The following is a 17,652-nucleotide window of genomic DNA, read 5'->3' on the forward strand; positions in this document are numbered from 1 at the left end:
GAACTTACAACAGAAATTAAAGAAATGTGAACTTAAGAAACAAATGGCTTATAAAACAAGCAGAAAGGAATTAGCTTCTCATTGTATCAAAAAGTAAAACTTTGAAAGACAGTTACAAAAAGGAACAGAAAGATGATTCTATGTTTCCTTAATTGATAGACTTAACATGCAAGGAAATTGTATGAAATTGTATGAAACTGATAGACTTATTCATACAAGGAAAAGACAGAAATGAATGTGGTGGTTTTTCCACTGAAAAGTTTGAAAAAAGGTGGTGATAAAGAAGGCTGAAGTGCCATATTCCTCCCTGAATGGATAGCTGTGAAGAAAAAAATAGGCAACGCAAAGACTATATGACACTATAGACAATGTATATTATAATATACAGAGTTTTAAACCTTATCCTTATTAAAACCATTCATGAGAAATGCCAAAATCTGTTTACCAGAGTATTTGCCAAGCAAACAAGCAAATCTTGCCAATTCTTTTGTAACTTTCATTTATTTAAATTTTGTATATTTGAATATGAAATAACTTATTCCTCACTAATCTCAGGTTCTCAAATTCTGTTTGTAGCATCAAATATATAAGCCTAATGACAGCCATGAGGACTCTTGTAAAGCTAATTATGCAGAACCTGCATGTTGCTGGGGGTCACAGGTTTTAATTTTTATGAACTTGTTGGGCTGGTGGAGCCAGTTCAACTTGTCTTCAGGTGCTTTAGGTATCACTGCCAAGATCAGCACAGAGTGCAAGACATTGCAATAGACCTAATTAAAAGAAAACTATAAAAGAAGCTTTTTATATGTATTTAAAATAAACATTAAAAGATCTTTACACTTTAGGTAGCATTTGAATTGAGATGCCTTAAAAATCACTTGGAAGGTGAAGCTATTGGGAAGAAGAAAACCAAATGGTGAGAGGAAAAGAATTTAGGAACATTGGTAGTGATCAATTATGAATTGATATCAATATATTCTACAATGGATATCAAGTGTTTCCAGCAGCAGACAATCCATGTCACTGCTCTTTAGCTTGTTTTAAGCTAATAAGATATTGTAGTCATAACCTCCTTAATTACAAGTTAAGACACCAAGGATCACGAAAACATTTGTGAAAGAAAAGTGTGTTGGGATTCTGGAAGTTTATAAAATAAAAATATTAAAATGAAAGAAGTGAATGAACAGCAAACAGAAATGCTATAGGAATATCATGCTGGTTTGATGGCTGATGTTCCCACAGATCCTAACAGGACATACTGCTACATTGCCATTGGCATATGTCAAATATGTAAAATAGCTTCGGCCACAGTTACTTTTTCTTTTTAACAACCAAGACCCCACTGCTACAAGGAGAAGAGAATTGGCTTGTCATTACCTAAGAGGGCTAAAAAAAAAGAGCAATGTGTGGGGATATTACCTAAAAAGGCCAACTCAGTGCACAATTCAAAGGAGGCAAATGAAGAGTAAACTCAGTACTTGGAGTCTCCAAGATGCTTTGAGAGGAAATCTGACCAATATCAACTACCTTAGCTTCAGTGCATTTTAAATTTCCTAACTCAGTTGGAGAAATCAGCAGTAAAAAATTAGTCTTTCAAAAAGCAGGAAAATAACCTGATTAGGCTGTATAGATAAAAACATATAGAGGCTAAATCAAAGAAGAATGAAAAAAATATATTCTATTTCTATCAAGTTAAAGTGGTGCTTAGTGCTGTGCAAACACTGATGTGTGTCTATGTACAGAAGTGTTGAAGCACCTGGTCTGAGACTCAGAGCTCCTGAAGCATAATCTTTGGCCTGGCTTAACTGAAAGGTGTGCTTACAGAAGGAGAAAAACAGACACAAAATTATTCTCATAGGTATTGCTGCAGCACGGGCATGCATTGGCCACTCTTCCCCTGCAACTGCAGCATAGCTATGCAGAATCCCTATGCCATATAATCATTTACCTATCTTCAACAAATGTTCAAAAATGTTGTTTCTTTGGAGAGTAAAAAGTTGGTTGGTAGGGTGAACACTTCTCTTTGCAGCTTGGCTTTCTCCCATGGAAATAAAGCTGGATTGACACCAAAGTGGTGGGTCCCTAAGTGGCCAATAAGCACTGTCATAACCCTGGGAAATTTGTTTATTCTTGCTTTTCTTGTCTGTCTGGAATGGTAGGTTTTAATGTGATTAAAGTAAAGTTATTATCTCTCAATCTGTGCATAGTGTTAAGACTTTCACGCTGGAGTTCCCAGCATTCTCAGTTGGGGCCACTAGGTGTTGCTGTAATATGGGTAATTAAAATAATAGCTATTATTAAGGAAATGGCATAGATTCTTATTATTGACTGTTTCAAAAAACCTAAAAGCCAGAGAGAAAACTTACTTTAAAGCTGCACATTTTTTGAAAAGTAAGAAATGAAAGACCCTATTATTAACTTCACAAGTACCCAAATTTGTTCCTTTTACCTTCGTCATTATTAGAGAAAAAACCTGCAAATACTTCTCCTTTTAAAAAGATGAATAAATGCAATTTTTTTCCTATTCCATTTCGATTTTAAGACCAGCTTCTGCAGTTTGCTATTGTGCAAGCTCATCTAAATCATGCCATGCCAAAATACTTGCCAGCTACACAGATGTACCCCTTATTTGCATAATATTAAGATGTGACCAGAAAGGCAAAGTCCACGAGCATGAGACAGCATTGAACAAAGTAGAAAATTAATAAGACTAAATATGAATCACAGTCACAAGATGCTTCTTGCCTGAGAGTATTAAAATGTCTATAAGCAGCTGCCAGCGATAGCTCAAAGAGCTATATGACTAAAGTGCTATTTCTGAATGTCTTGGAGTCAGTGCATCTAACTGGACTTCACAGTGGACAATCCAAAATACTTTTTATATTCTAAAACAATTTGGCAAGCCTTGTTCATAAAACCAGTTTTCCAGACACAGGGACTCCACTTAAAAATTTATTCTTGGATTTAATGCCCTTAAAAATGAAGTTAAATGAAATTATCTAGATCATCAGAAGAACAGGTCTGCTAACACAGTTCTGGACTGCTTAAAAGTGTTGAAATTTTACTTCTGGTCACCTCAAGACCCAAACTTAGCACAGAAATGCAGTGACAAACACTAAGCACACGTGACAAAAAAAAGGTACCAGCAACACTACACTACATGAGAATTAGGACTTAATGGTAAACATGGTACAGAATATTCACAGTTTAAACAAATCATTATTAAAAGGCATTTTAAGAAAGTGCCTGCACAGACTAAAAATATATTACATTCTTACCATTTGAGAGTGGCTCTGGGGACAGCCATTGATATCTTCAACCTTTTCATTTGCTAAACAAAAGCAGTGAGGAGAAAAGCAGAAGTAAACAATGAGATAAAATTTTCCACACCCTGCCCCCCGTCCCCCCCCCCCAAAAAAAAAAATAAAAAAAAACAACCTAAAAAGCCAAACGAAACCCAAAAACACACACAGAAGAAAAGCAAAGAAGACACAGCAATAAAGTGGACTGGATTTTGTTGACACAGAGCTCCTTTCTAAGTGAAGCTCAGTTGTACAGTAAGAGTCCTGTTAGCAGCAGTTGCTCCCACATGCCAAATCCTGCAAAGGGGGAAGTGCGAAGGAGGTCGCTGCTAATTCTTCAGCCCCTGAAAAATAACTGCTGACATGAAATCTTCCACAATTGTCTGCAGGGTCAGGATACAGTTTCAAGGCATCCCACAAAGTATGAGCCACTCTAACTAACAAAATGCACACATGGGAGACATATGGTTTAATGGAGCATTCATTTCTGACAATTCAAAGTGTTTAAGATACAGTTCTGGCCATTTAAAGTATGGTTAAACAGCCACTTCCAAACATGCTCACATAAACATATTTTTGTATTAAAAAAAGGATGAACCACACAAATATCGGAGACATATGGACCCAATCAAAGCGGATTATTCAGGGTTCATCTTATTGTTAAATATATTCAACTTGAATTATATATCCTCCCATGCAAGGAGTCAGTTCTCAGTGCTTCTCTCAGCCCTGGTCTTACCGATGATCTGGATGATTTCTGCTAGCAGAACTCCATCTGCAATGTCCTGTTGCAAATCCTTGATCAACCGCTTGTGGCCAGATTTTGCTAGGTAGTGGTTAGCCCAGTCAGTGTAAATCTGCAGAGCAGAGAGGGAGGGCAAGGGGGAGAGGAGGAAGAGAAAAAAGAACACAATAAAAATTCTTAAACAAATGTTGGCTTGCACACCAGAACTGTTCTGGATCACATTGCCATTTAAGAAGTTAAGAAGTCAGCACCGAAGGAAACAATTTTAATGTTGGTTTTTGCTCTATTTAAAAAATTTTTAAAATTTATTTATTGGCCATGCCCCTCCCCCTGCCATTCTCTGTTTCATTTTAACTTCAAATGATTCAGGCTGTTTCATGAGGGCTGAAACTTGCTGTGACCAAGCAAAATTCCCCTTATGACTGTAAAGGAAACTTCTGTTGTAAATCAGTCACATCTACCACAATTCCACCTCCCACCGTTTTTCAGCCTCTGTGCATCCTCCCCCACCAACATTCTCTCTCTGGGGCTGCCTGAGAGAAAGTGATAGCAGTGACATGTGCCTGTGTTTTGGAAAGAGTTCATCAGGTGGTTGTTGTTTATCCCATGCCTGGTGATGCCTCTGTGACACTTTCTGCAGTAACCACTGTGTCCTGCTGTGCAGGGACAGCTCGTTTGTTCCCTTGCCTACAGTTCAGCGTGGTGCTATGTGCACAGAGAAGGCTGAGAGCACCAAATGTGCAGTAGCCTCAGCCCTGGAACTAGAGTATATATCCTGGAAAAAAGCTGCATCCTTTGCCTGGCAGAAGAGGAACGGGAGAGGGTGAGACTGAGCAGCACCAAATCCTTACCAACAGGCAGCACAAAAAATGGCACTTATCAACAAAACATTGAAAAGGACCAGCTGATCTACATCCTCCAAAATAAAGGAGGAGGCTGCATTGAAGAGAGAGGTTGAACATAAAGTGTACACATACGCAGAGAGAACATCTGGGGACACCTACAGCATACGCACAAGGGGAACCAGGTTCATGTAGGGTGAGATAAAGAAGGGACCATGCACTTCACCTATGTACCAAAGGAAGAATGCACCCCAAGAGATACAGACACTGTTCCAGGGTGTCCCAATGTGAAGAAGCACCTGGAATAGTGGAACTGTAGGATCTTGCCGCTGAGAGAAAGCATATATGTACAACTGCATCATCGTGTAAGTATGTAATATCTCAGGTTCAGTCTCTGCTGAGAATATTGTTTGAAAATATTGAAACTGCACCTCTTCCATAAAAACAATACAGTCTTACTTTATAAAAATCCTTTCATTTAACCTCAAAGACCCTTGGAAGGAAGAGGTCAGAATCCCATTTGTGAACTGAAAAAAAGAGGCCAAAGCTTTTTTCACCAAAGAACTCTCTAGAAGAGACAGGGTGGGAAGTCCAGAGTCTTAATCAGAAACCCAAACTCAACTTTCCATTCAGCAACAGTATCACTGCTCAGTCTGTGTTCACATGCTAAAGACTCCTTCACTACCTGGGTACCATTAGCACAGTATTTTTCCTTCTTCATTGAAGAGATGGAGAATTGTAACTTGTTTGGTGTACCTGATTTCTTCTCAAATTCCAGGTCGTTTGCCATAGCTTTCTTGAAAGTTTTAGAACTTTAGATAACTACACAGAATTAAACAGTGGAAGTGCATTCAGGTCTCCCATAGCCAAAGGATGGTGCTATTAGATGGGGCCCTAAATTTCCCTGCTGAAGTCTGTATCAGTCACCTGTGTTTTCACAGACTGCCTTTTTTACAAGGGAGTGGCATGAAAGGTTTCATTAAAATATTTTTTAATGCCAACTGTAGCTAGAAAGCATTTCTTCAAGGATATAGCCAGACACAATAAATGCTAACATGGAGTCTCTGAAGGATGTATGAGCATATATTTAGAACAATGTGAAATCATTATGATAAAAGACACATACCACACCCATAGCATCACATATTCCCTGCTACTAGTATTTCAGCTTCAGTCATCCTTCTAAAGGAATGTCTCAGTAATATTCCCTGAGCTATTACTATAACCAGAATTACTTTCTGTATTCCAATGAAACTAATCCCCTGTAACAGACAGAATTTAATACTCACTAATATTATTTTAGGTTAGTTTCACATTATAAATAAAAATACTTTGCCAAGCATTTCCCTCATCATTTGTCACACCCACATGCAATCTGGTGTACCAATCCTAATTTTGACTACAATTTGAACCATCCTCTCACTAAGCAGCCAGAGAAATTTAATTCTAGCAGCTGCTTTGCAAGTATCTAGTATTCAAAGACTGGACCTCAGTCACCCACTTCTGAATTTTCTTTTCTCATTAATTTTAAAGTGGCAAGCATAAAGAATGCAAACAATGTTTTGTAAACAGAGTTTAATAATCCACATCCTACCATCAGTAGATGGTCTGTATTTTGATAGTCATGCAACAGTAGAAAAGAAATACTCCTAAGAGAAAGTGGTAAAAGAGGAGGTTTTTTGCTTCAGAATTATTCTTTAAAAAAAAAAATCAGTAAGTTGTTAATTTAGTCAATATAGCAAATCAACACCCACTTGGCAGTGGAATGTCACATTTAATTTCTTCTCTTTCCACTCAGATCACCACTAGTTTCTGTTTTCCCCCTTCTCCATAGGATGCCTTTCTCATTCATCTCATTCTTCCAGGGACCCAGCTGTTTAGGAGTTAGTTGTAAAAAATTAAAAGCATGTAGATATACACATAAAATTATAAGAATGCACACAGGACACTGAATTCTTTTTACATTTACGTTTTTACATTAAATTCTCTGATGTAAATAATATGAAACAGAGTATACTCCCCTCCACAGTTCTAAGTATCAAGTTAATCATGCCTCTCTTAGAAATGTTATCTTAAACTACTTGGGAACAGAAAAAGCTCCAGAGTACATCATAATAGACAGCAAAGGATAGAAAAGTTATACAGAGCAGAAGATTTTTAAAATACCAGCAATTTCATGTAACAGTGTACTTTTTATGGGTGCTCCCCTTTCACTGGGTGCTCAGCATCTCTAAGGAGGAGCCGTGCACGCTTCCCCTCTCTTGCCAACCGAAAGCAGAGAATTTGCCTTGCGCTATTTGTGCAGTCATGTTTCCCCCAAATTCTCTTGCCTTAGATTTTTCTACGATGAGGCTGTTCCAGAGAGGCAAACACACGTGAGGGTTACTTGTTGCAACACATCCTCCCTGCTCCACCGCTTGCTCCAGTAACCCTGCCTCACCACCACACACTGGGCTGGGCTGCTGACTTACTCACTTCCTCTCCGAGCTTCCTCTCCTACCACTCTGTGTCACCAGGCACGTCTGAACTGGGAATAAGGATTTTAATGCTTGGCTCTCGCTGCTGACAGCGTAGGGGAGAGCCACTCTTATCTGTGACACCGAGGACCAGTCCCAGCAACACGAGAAGGGAACAGCCCCAATCCTGGGCTTGTGTGGTCTGAGCCCAGTCCCCAGCCATGGAGGTTTAAAACAGGATTGGGTGCAGGCAGCTCATGTTAACACTGGTTTCCCCCAGCATTCCTCAACAGCTCATCATGCTGACCTTCGGCAGAGTAAAGGAAATGAAACTCTGCTACCCAAATATAGTTATGAATTTCATCTCGATACTTCACACATAGCTATGAGAAGCACAGGGACGCTTGGCAAGATTCTTAATGAAACAATACACTTTGTGAGATGCTGGTTCAAAGAATTGGGGGAGAAAAAAAAAAAAAAAAAAAAAAAAGATAGAGAAAGAATCTCATAGGTTACTGCCTTCCTTAGATAATGTTTTTATTATAAACCATGTAATTATACATCAGGCGGTGCTATAATTCATCCTCCTTAAAATTAATACAGAACTGTTACCACTCACAATCAATGCCAAGTGAGAAATGTCAGATGGATTTCAGAAGTACAGTCAACCTAATGCAATAATAATGCATGACACTTCATTAGTGTCTGCCAGTAAATCAGCTCAACATGCTTTCCAGGCACAAGTGAAATCACCCCTATTATTTATTATTTCTGTACTTGTGAGGAAACTGAGGCATAAAAGTTTTCTTGGTTTTTTTGTTTTGGTGTTTTGTTTGTTTTTTTTTATGGGCAAACTCAAGGGCAAACTGATCTGGGAGTGCAACCCTCATATTCTGAGTTGCAATCATTTCTTCTCTATGCTTCTTTATCAGGCAGTTTTATAAATAGGCGTCTGGGGAAAATGCATATTCCAAGAATCAGGACCCTTCTGCATATTTTCATTTGTTTGCTACAGAATATAAAGTTTCAGATCTGGAAATGGTATCCAGTTGCTATTGAGAAGTCAGCTTTCCATACTCAGAGCATGCTGCTGTCAGTCCGTGATGTGCCAATCTTGCTGCTTGGGAGGAACAGTTGCTGCCTACTGACTTATGGCAAGACCTTTTGACCCATTTCTATGCCATTTAGGAGCAATAGGTTATATCTGAAAATTATTTAAATCTTCTTCCACCATATGAAAAAGATTCCTATCTCCCCTAGATATGTAGAAATAAACATAGTATCTAGTTCTCATCGTTTGTTCTTTACAATACTCTCTGGAAGGCAAATGTATCCTCATTCATTATCATGAAAGAATTGTAAATTCTTTTTAAAGTTCTTTTTAAGAACACCATTTCCCTAAAGGAATCTGTAAGTAACAGCAAGCTTCCCACAAGTTTTTCTTTCTTCTCTATCTTATAGCAACCAAGAATTGGATAACCAGAAGGAGAAGTTACCTATTACAAAAGAAGTTGCTAGCAGTATACCTGGGTTGCAATAATTCACAGCAATATACTCTACTCCTATTCAGCATGGCAGGTTTCTGTCATATTCTATGTTTGGATTGTATCAATACATTTCATAATCCTTTTTAAATTTCTTTTAAAACAATTTGGAATAAAAGAAAATGAAACTAATAAAAAGCCTGAACACCAAGAATTTTAAATCAGCCAAGCCGGAAATATGGCACTGTTAACTTAAATAAGTGTTATGTGATATTCTAGTGTAAGGGCCTCATTGGAGACAACAGATTGATAGCACTTAGAGCTTTTGACCCATAGATGCTTGTTCAAATTGTGCTTGTAGGAGAGATAAATGACTTGTTTAAGTTGTTCTTCACTATGCTACAAAATGGTCCATAAAAGCTGCATATCTATTTCCTGTGCAGTTTTCCAGTGTGTGACCTACCCTGGATGCTGAATACCCAGCACATCCTACCTAATAGTCCCAGGCTCCTTGGTGATTTGCCAGAGGAGTGGGCATGACCACAGTTCTCCTTAATGTAGCTCTTCTTGGCTATTAAGTTGTGGGTGGGAAAACACATGTTGGAGTGTTCCTTAAGCTGTTTGTGTTTATAAAGGGAAGCTAGGCAATGCATCTTACAACAGGGTGAGGAGAAATCAGATTGCAACAAGATACCTTTCTCCTCCCCACTGCCCCTACACTGTGGAAACCTTAAATGGAAGGCAGGATCTGACCTTTTAAATATTTTCTTATTGAAGGTTATTTCTCTGGGTTGCAAAAGAATAATTTATTAGTTTCAGTCCTCTTCTTAGCAAGGAAAAGGGCTAACTTTGAAAACAATGGTTCACATTTAGACTGCCATACCAGACAGATCAAGAGTCTAATTTATGTCCGGATTTAATTGACAATAGAAAACACACTGCAACTCATTTGCTGTAAAGTAAAGCCGGGGGCTGGGGTAGCACTTTTTTAACACTGGGTAAATTACATGAGAAGAAAAAATAGTTAAACAAAAATGCAGGTAAATAAAAGTCCACTAATCCCAGTGGAAAAATGAATAGAAACAATACTCTTCAACAATCACTGACAAGCTTTAGATATCTTACCCATCTTTCAGGGTGCTGCTTTACATTTCCAACTTTCACTTACTGTTTGCAATCTCATCATCCAAGTAACCTTTGTCCTGACTTAGTGTGTTCTCTTTCCTCTCATTTCTTACCAAATCTCGATTCAAATTAATTTAATAAATCTGTCTGAGGCCAACATTCACCAGTGGCACAGGCAACAGTTGGTGCATCTGTGCCTGATGAAAGGTAATCAGCCTCTTTGAGTGTGCTTTTTTGTGTCCTTAAGGTGTGCTAAGTGATTTGCATACTGCACAATTAAACAAAATCCATCTCTTTCTAGAATAAAGCACCTTGTTCATCCTTTGAAAAGTATCATAACGATTTGTTCTACAGTTTGTTTTATTGGCAGCTGCTCTCCAGCCTTGTGCAATAGCAACAAAGTACCACAGGAAGGAGCCAGATACTCATGCATGCAGCAGCAGAGGCCACAAGCAGGCAGCTTCTTATTGCCACAGTTATTAACAATGGCCTGGAGCTACTTGAATTAACAGGAGACAATACTAAGTGCCACACTGAGCAATCCTCCCAAATAGCCAACTTGGAAACTTTCTGTTATAAATACTCCTTACACGTACCTGTACATCTTTGGAATTATTTCTTAGATATATATATATATATATATATATATATTTTTTTTTTTTTTTTTTTTTTTTTTTACTTCAGAGCACACATCAGCATACATGTAGTGGAAAAAGAATAAAAATAGGACCTATTGTTCAATACAGTTTTTACAAAATAATGATTCAAACCAATACCTCGGGTAATTTTATCAGAGTGAGAAAGACCAGGATTCTGGTGTTCACCTAGAGACACCACTCCAAAGGCAAATCTGTCTTAGAATTTTGATTCAGATAAGGAATGTGCTTCTAAAGAGTCTCATACCAGTTGTGCTCTCACAGAGACCACGTTCACACAAAATGAAATTGAGAGATGTATTACAAGAGCATGTATCCACTTCATTCACTAACTGGTATTCAATTCATGTAATAAACCATGAACGAATTGAAATACGCTTCCATCCATAAAATGTGTACTTCAGATGTTAGTTCCTTAGTACCAACATTTTTCCCTACAGAGCAACCATTCCTAATGTTGAGATATGTTTGTCCCAGAAGTGATGGTGGAGAGGGAGCATGTGATAGAGAAGCTGCTGACTGTCTCGAGTAGAGGGACACGCTTCTGCAGATGTAGCAGCTTCCTAGATGCTTCTGTAGTTTGATGTGATGCAATTGAAGCAACAAATGTAAGAGGAAGACATGTTTTGGTCTTGAAAGTAGTGATGTGTGAAGAAATTAATTTGACCAAAAGGATGGTGATGGCATTCTCCGATAAAAATAAATAAGCTGAACTATATGAAACTCCCTCTTTCTCCTATGTGTGCATATGCACTTCAGTAACATCCAACCCTGATGAAATTTGAGCTGCAGCTGTCCCTGACAGTTCCTGGCCACAGTGATCTCCCTTGTAAGAAATAGGTGATCTAAGCAGGAGCACCCCTGCCTGTTCAAAGGAGGAAGGGTAAAAAACCCTCATACTTCTATTTTCCTGTACATCCCAGATAGCAATGAAGCCCCTCTGCACCTGCTGTCCCATTCCATCCCCCTGAATATGGCTTCCTATACTTAAACTTGCATGAATCTTATGTTATATAAATATCTTGTCACTGCCAGGATAAGTTTCATGACTAGTCCTGCATTCACTTTAATAAACAAACATACAGTCTTCAAAGTTAAATTTTCTGTAAAGGGAAAAATGACCTGCACAAGTTTCCTTTGTGGCTCACCACCACCACAAGAACACACAAGAACGAAGAAAAAACTTCTCAGACCTGAACAGAAATAATGAACTAATTTGCAGAACAAAACCATCCTTGCTTGGTTGATTCCTTTTTTGTTTGCAAGCACCAAGCCACTCTTAGTATCAACCAGATCATTCCTGGAGAGAGTGGGCATATGCCTTGGAGAAGCAGCAGCAGGACTCCTCACATGGAGCCGAGGAGATTCCACTGTGAAACTACTCCAGATTTTCCATCAAAGCTCATTTTAAGGATTTATAACTTGGACTGAGATGTTCTTTCCACATTGTGATTTGGCGTTAAAGAACTTGGCCCAGGGATCAAAATAACTCTCTTTTCCAGCATTTCTTTCTAAGTGTGGGAAGGCGAATTTCTGATACGTAAAATGCAAAAATACTAGGACGTACTTTTGATGCTTTGATGCCAGAAAACAGTGGCAAGTAAGACTGCAACTAGCTGTGTGTATTAAGTCTACAGATAGCGTGTACTTTTTGAGGCTTAGAATCTGATTTGAATTGTCTGGTTTCCTCTTGTGTGCAAGAATGGCTTTGCAAATCAAAATAAACAATAGAAACTGCTTTCTGAGCTACATATTTTATAACTAGATACCTTAACTCTTGCTTAATTTTTCTCTGGGCTTTGATGTTTAAAAGTTATTTGTCAGTAACTCTATAATTTTAATGTCAATATATGCAGTGCACATTCATCACACTAAAGTGGGTGCTAAAGGTAATATGGCACTAATACTAGCTAAACATGTATATTATTTCAAGCACAAGTCATAAGATTCTCTTCTTACAGTCATTAATTTCTGTTAAAACAAGATGGTGATGAATGTGAGTGGCAATGGTCCTGTGTGCTCAACCATTTTGCCTTTTGCTACCTAGCTGAAGTTTAGGGAGATGAAACTATGCTTCCACATATGGCAGCCTACTTCTTCAGTTCTAGAAATGTAAAACAGCATTTTAGGCCTTGAACATCTAAGGATGCAGCTCAGTACAATAAAAATACCAGTTTGGGATTTGCTTCCCTTTGACCAGTATTGAAAGCACCGCCTGAAGTAAAGGTCTGCCCATTCTCATGATGACCCTTAGACAATCAATCATCCAGAAAAACAAATTTTATGTATGAAGTAAATTCTACCAGACAGTAGTCTTAAATAACAAAGAAAAGATAATATTCCTATTGTAGTTTCTTTGGACAACGCAAGACTTTTGATCCCAAATGAGACTCAAAATTGTATTCTTCCTCACCTCTTAACTAAAAACCCATCTCATACACAGGTTTTGTAATACAACCGCATTTGGAAAGGAATAAGTTCTGGATTGCTACTAAAAATATTCTGAAGACCCCTACTTTTATAAAAGTACTTTTATTATAAAAGGGGAGATCTGCCTAAACAACTGTAGTGAGGGCTGTGGCTGTATGTCACATGGGAAGGGGCAGTGTTTCAAGAAGGAAGGTCCCTGTGACCTCGGGAACTTACATCATCTGTCTTCACTCTGCATTCTTGCATGCAAATCTTCTAATGTGTATCTCACCTTTTGTGTTCTGGTACACACTTCTATAGGAACTACAGGACTACACCACTACCCCCAGTAACATAAAAAATAGGTGATTCTTGACTCAGAAAATAGATTTACCTTTGAAGACAACTGTGTTGAACAGTAACGTACTGATCTGTGAACTTAGGTCTAGAGAACCAAGGAATGAGATTTAGATTATGGATAATACTTAATATGGATAATGATCTGAAGCTTATATGTAGTACCTGCTGTTATATTGCAAGGGCATTTATCTAGATTTAGCTATGAAAAGATCCACCCTGATGGAAATAAACTTAAGCTCTTTATTGAGGTTTTGAGGGAGGTGAAGTTTATAGCTGTGGTCATATGGATACTTCTGTGTAAATACTGGACCTTACAGCTTCAGGCTAGTATCAAAAGTATAGTATCTGCATCTGCCCTCCTTAAAACTAGATGCAGATTTTTGTCTTCTTAATCTTATATCACAACAATATTATGTGAATTTTAGGGCACAGAAAAATATGACCAGATGATGTGGGACTGAAAGCTAGAAACGCCTTCTTGTCCTAGCCCTACATGCAACCTGAAGGTCTTGGCATCATTGACTGCAGGCACAGATAAATATCTTCAAACTGAATGCTAATCAAATTAGAGTCTACTCTGACTACTGTTAAGAGTCTACTACATACCTGGAACAGCAAGTGGCCGATACCTGATGAAGAGAAAGGTCTTGAGAGAGCTGTGTGAAAGTGGGAGCTCAGCATTTTTCTTTTTATTCCCCCCTACAGCCACCAGCTGACATTTAGGTACAAATGGTACTATTAGCTCTAGGCATATGGGGGTTTTATTTCTTCAAGGCCAAATCCATATCTCTTAACACACTAAGCAGTTAATACTTTTGTGCTCGAGTTCTGTCCTCTGGGTCCTCATGACCGGCCCTAAACAGGACACCCACCACCCCTTTTCCTCAAGAGACTGAGGCTCCACATCTGCAATTCTCCACTCACTGCCCTACGCTTCCTTTCAAAAATACACTCTCTAGTGATATCCTGTCTCTTGGATAACAGACAAGAAATGAAGGATAGGGAATGACTAGATCACTTTAAAGGGCCACTGCCTTTAAATTTAATTAAATACATATCTTCTACCTCCCACACAATTACTCCCTGGGATTAAAGGTTTATGTAAAGGATGAGGAAAGGGATATTCTCATTGCAGCCACACTGCTATGCAGAAAATTATTGAAGATTTGGAAAGTTGTGAGCAGGAAGCAGAGGATGAAGAAGAAAGAGACTTACTGAAAACAAACAAATAACTGCTGGCTGGAGATTACAGCACTCATGCTGAACAGAGGAGATGGTGCTCCAGCATTTCCTCCCAATAGCCTTTCTATATTTTTTCCTACTAATGAAAGTAAGAAACAGAAACGATCCTAATAAAAGGAGCACCATGTCCCCTCTCAAATGAGTCCCTAAACCAGTAGCCTAAGGCCTGGTGTCCCTTCCCACATTATGCTCAGTTGTTTTCTCAGCCTGTGGGGCAGGATGGCACTAATGGCACCATGGGCTCCTCAGGCAGCTCTGTCTGAGAAGGCTGCCACTCCAGGAAACCCCACACAGCTGCTTTAATCATACAGACACATGTGGAGTATTACTTTGGAGATTTCTGTTGACAGCTTTCCATTTAGTTTACTTTTTTAGAACAAGCAAAAATGTTTTTTCCTTTTTCTGATTTTTCCCAGTAACCTTCTAACTCCCTGATAAAATAAGAAGAAAAATAACATTCATGCTAGGTTTTGGTGGCTTTTTCATTTATTGTGTGGTGGTAATGATCATTGCCAATGAATAACAAAAATTTCATTCTGAATCACTGGGGGTTTTATGCCAGCTCTAACTTTTTGTTACAGCAGACAGGTGCTTATTTCACCTGCCCTTTGAATAAACCTTGCTGGTAAAATGCTTGACTCTGTTGAGCCTTCTGAGCATTCTTTGCAGTGCAATTTCACATCTGTACAGATTCGTAATGTAAAAACCTTGGATCCTTGGATGACTGTGGACAGATTACAAGTCCTGCCAAAACAGGCAGATGCTGAGTGGGAGTTCTCAGGACAAAAATGATGGATACAGGCACCTAAAATGCAAGTGAGGTAGGTCATAGGAGCTTAAATTCTTTGGGGGAGGAGGGGAGGTATCATATTTCAGGAATTACTGTGCAAAGGATATCTTTTTTTTTAAAGTCCAACCATTTACTACATTATTTAATTCATAAAATAGGTATGGAACACAACAGTCTGTAAACCAAGTTTTCCTTAAATTCTTAAGAGTTGTTTTGGTAAGAGAGGATTGCCTTTTTAGCAGGGCTTGCTGAATGCCTCTCATTGCTGATTGAAATGCCGGGAGAAGTATTTTGGAGGAACTTTCTGAAAACATATAGAATCCTAATGCATTTTTATTATTTTTTTTTTAAGAATTTAGAATTTGGGAAGTACAAGTCAGAAAGAAAGTTTGAAATTTTATCAAACTCTGCACCTCCGAAGTTATGCAGTCCCAAAGCAAAGCTTCTCAGACATTGCACCAGATGGCTTTGTTCTTGGCTTCCCTGGGTAGGTTCATGTTACCTCACTATCAGTAATAAAATCTCATACTTACATTAGTGTTTCAATTTAAATTACTGTCATTATCTTGTTATAGGTTATAATGGTATTGGCACTATCTGCCTAATAATTATTCCTGAGTCACAGCAGTAAAACTCATTTAAGTCTCAAGCTCTGATCTAGAATCTGCTGAACCACTTAAGTTTTATGTGTGTCTCTTTGACTGAAAAAGACTTTCCATAAATTAAGGAAGAATGAAAGTGGGCAAATTATGTATCCCTGTATTGTATAGATAAATGTACTGTGTTTCTTCAGCTACATATCCACAGAAGTATTCTCATATACACAGTTTGTTACAGTACAGTGCACAACAGGTGACTTTGGTACATACCAAATAAACTTGCAGGATTCAGATCCTCAAAGGAATACTGAAAAATTTTTAAGATACTGTGGTAAAATACAGACTCTAGCATTTGAATGACAAAAAGTCTTGTATTGCAAGTCATTAAAAAAAGACTACATCCTGGCAATGGTATTTAGAATGTTCATGCATGTTCATGCATGTTCATGAATGTTCATGAATGTTCATGTATCACTGATACTCAGTGATACAGCATAATCCTGTAAACCATTACCTTAAGAACAAGATACTTCATTTAATTGTTAGCATGCTCCAAATTCCAGCATCACACAGCCACAGTGGTGCAGAGGAGACAGGACAATACTGCATAATATCAGCCTTGCTTGATCTTCAACCAAAAAACTGTTTGATCTGAATTTAACTGATGGGAAGCAGAGTTTATTTAAAAATGGTAGCTTGCACATACAATTGCATCCTGTCCACTCTTTGCAAAACTGGTGCTTAATAGTTTAATGGGCACGTAAGCTTACTTGATATATTTGCAGATGTCTTTCAGAAGTTACTAGATAAAATATTTTTTTTAAAAAAGCACAGAAAAACCCAACTAGCACTTTGCATTTGGATGGGTATTTTATATCCTATGCTACAAAAACCTAATGACCCAAGAATCACAAAATCACAGAACATCAGGGTAGGAAGACCTCTGAAGGTCATGGAATCCAAACCCCCTGCCAGCACAGGACCAAAACTAGGGCAGATCACTCCGATATGCACCTAGATGGGTCTTGAAAGTCTCCAGAGAAAGACTCCACAACCTCTCTGGGGAGCCTGTTCTAGGGCTCTGTAACCCTTACAGTGAAGAAATTCGTCTTCATGTTGAGGTAGAACTTCATGTGCTCTATCTTGAATCTGTTTTCCCTCTTCCTGTCATGGGCCACAAATGAGAAGAGGTTTTCCCTTCCTTCATGATGCCCAGACATATTTATACACATTAATTAGATCCTCTGTCAGTCTTATCCACTCCAGACTAAAAATCTCCACGTCTCTCAGCTGTAATTTTTTTTCTTCAACGAGACATTCTTCAGAAGCTCCTTGCTGATCCACGCAGGTCTCTTACCACCTCTACCTGATTTTTTACTCAAGGGAATGCACCTATCTTGGGCTTGAAGAAAGTGGTGGTTGGTGGTTGGCCAGTGTTCCAGTCCCTTAATCATCCTCTGCTGACCAACCACCTGGACTGGAACACCTGCCACTGACCAACTTCCTTGGGCTCTCTATCATTCCAGAGTCTTACCCCATGGGATCCCCGCAAGCAGATCTTTAAAGAATACAAAATTAGCCCTGCAGAAGTCCAGGGTTGTAATCCTACTTTTTGTCTTATTCTTCCTTGTAAAATACTAAA

The 17,652-nt window shown here is 38.5% G+C and overlaps 1 protein-coding gene across 1 annotated transcript in view; it reads right to left on the reverse strand.

Annotated features, from left to right (window-relative positions):
* Window positions 1-17,652, reverse strand: part of NAV3 (neuron navigator 3) — a 267,393-nt gene that overhangs the window by 186,880 nt on the left and 62,861 nt on the right. Inside the window, exons 2-3 of the mRNA XM_071766381.1 lie at window positions 4,042-4,159; window positions 3,279-3,331 (exon numbers count right to left, since the gene is read on the reverse strand). Of these exons, the coding sequence (XP_071622482.1) occupies window positions 3,279-3,331; window positions 4,042-4,159 (171 nt within the window). The remainder of the gene's footprint in view (window positions 1-3,278; window positions 3,332-4,041; window positions 4,160-17,652) is intronic.

This window comes from Heliangelus exortis, chromosome 1, assembly GCF_036169615.1.
Source record: "Heliangelus exortis chromosome 1, bHelExo1.hap1, whole genome shotgun sequence".
Taxonomy (NCBI): Eukaryota; Metazoa; Chordata; class Aves; order Apodiformes; family Trochilidae; genus Heliangelus; species Heliangelus exortis.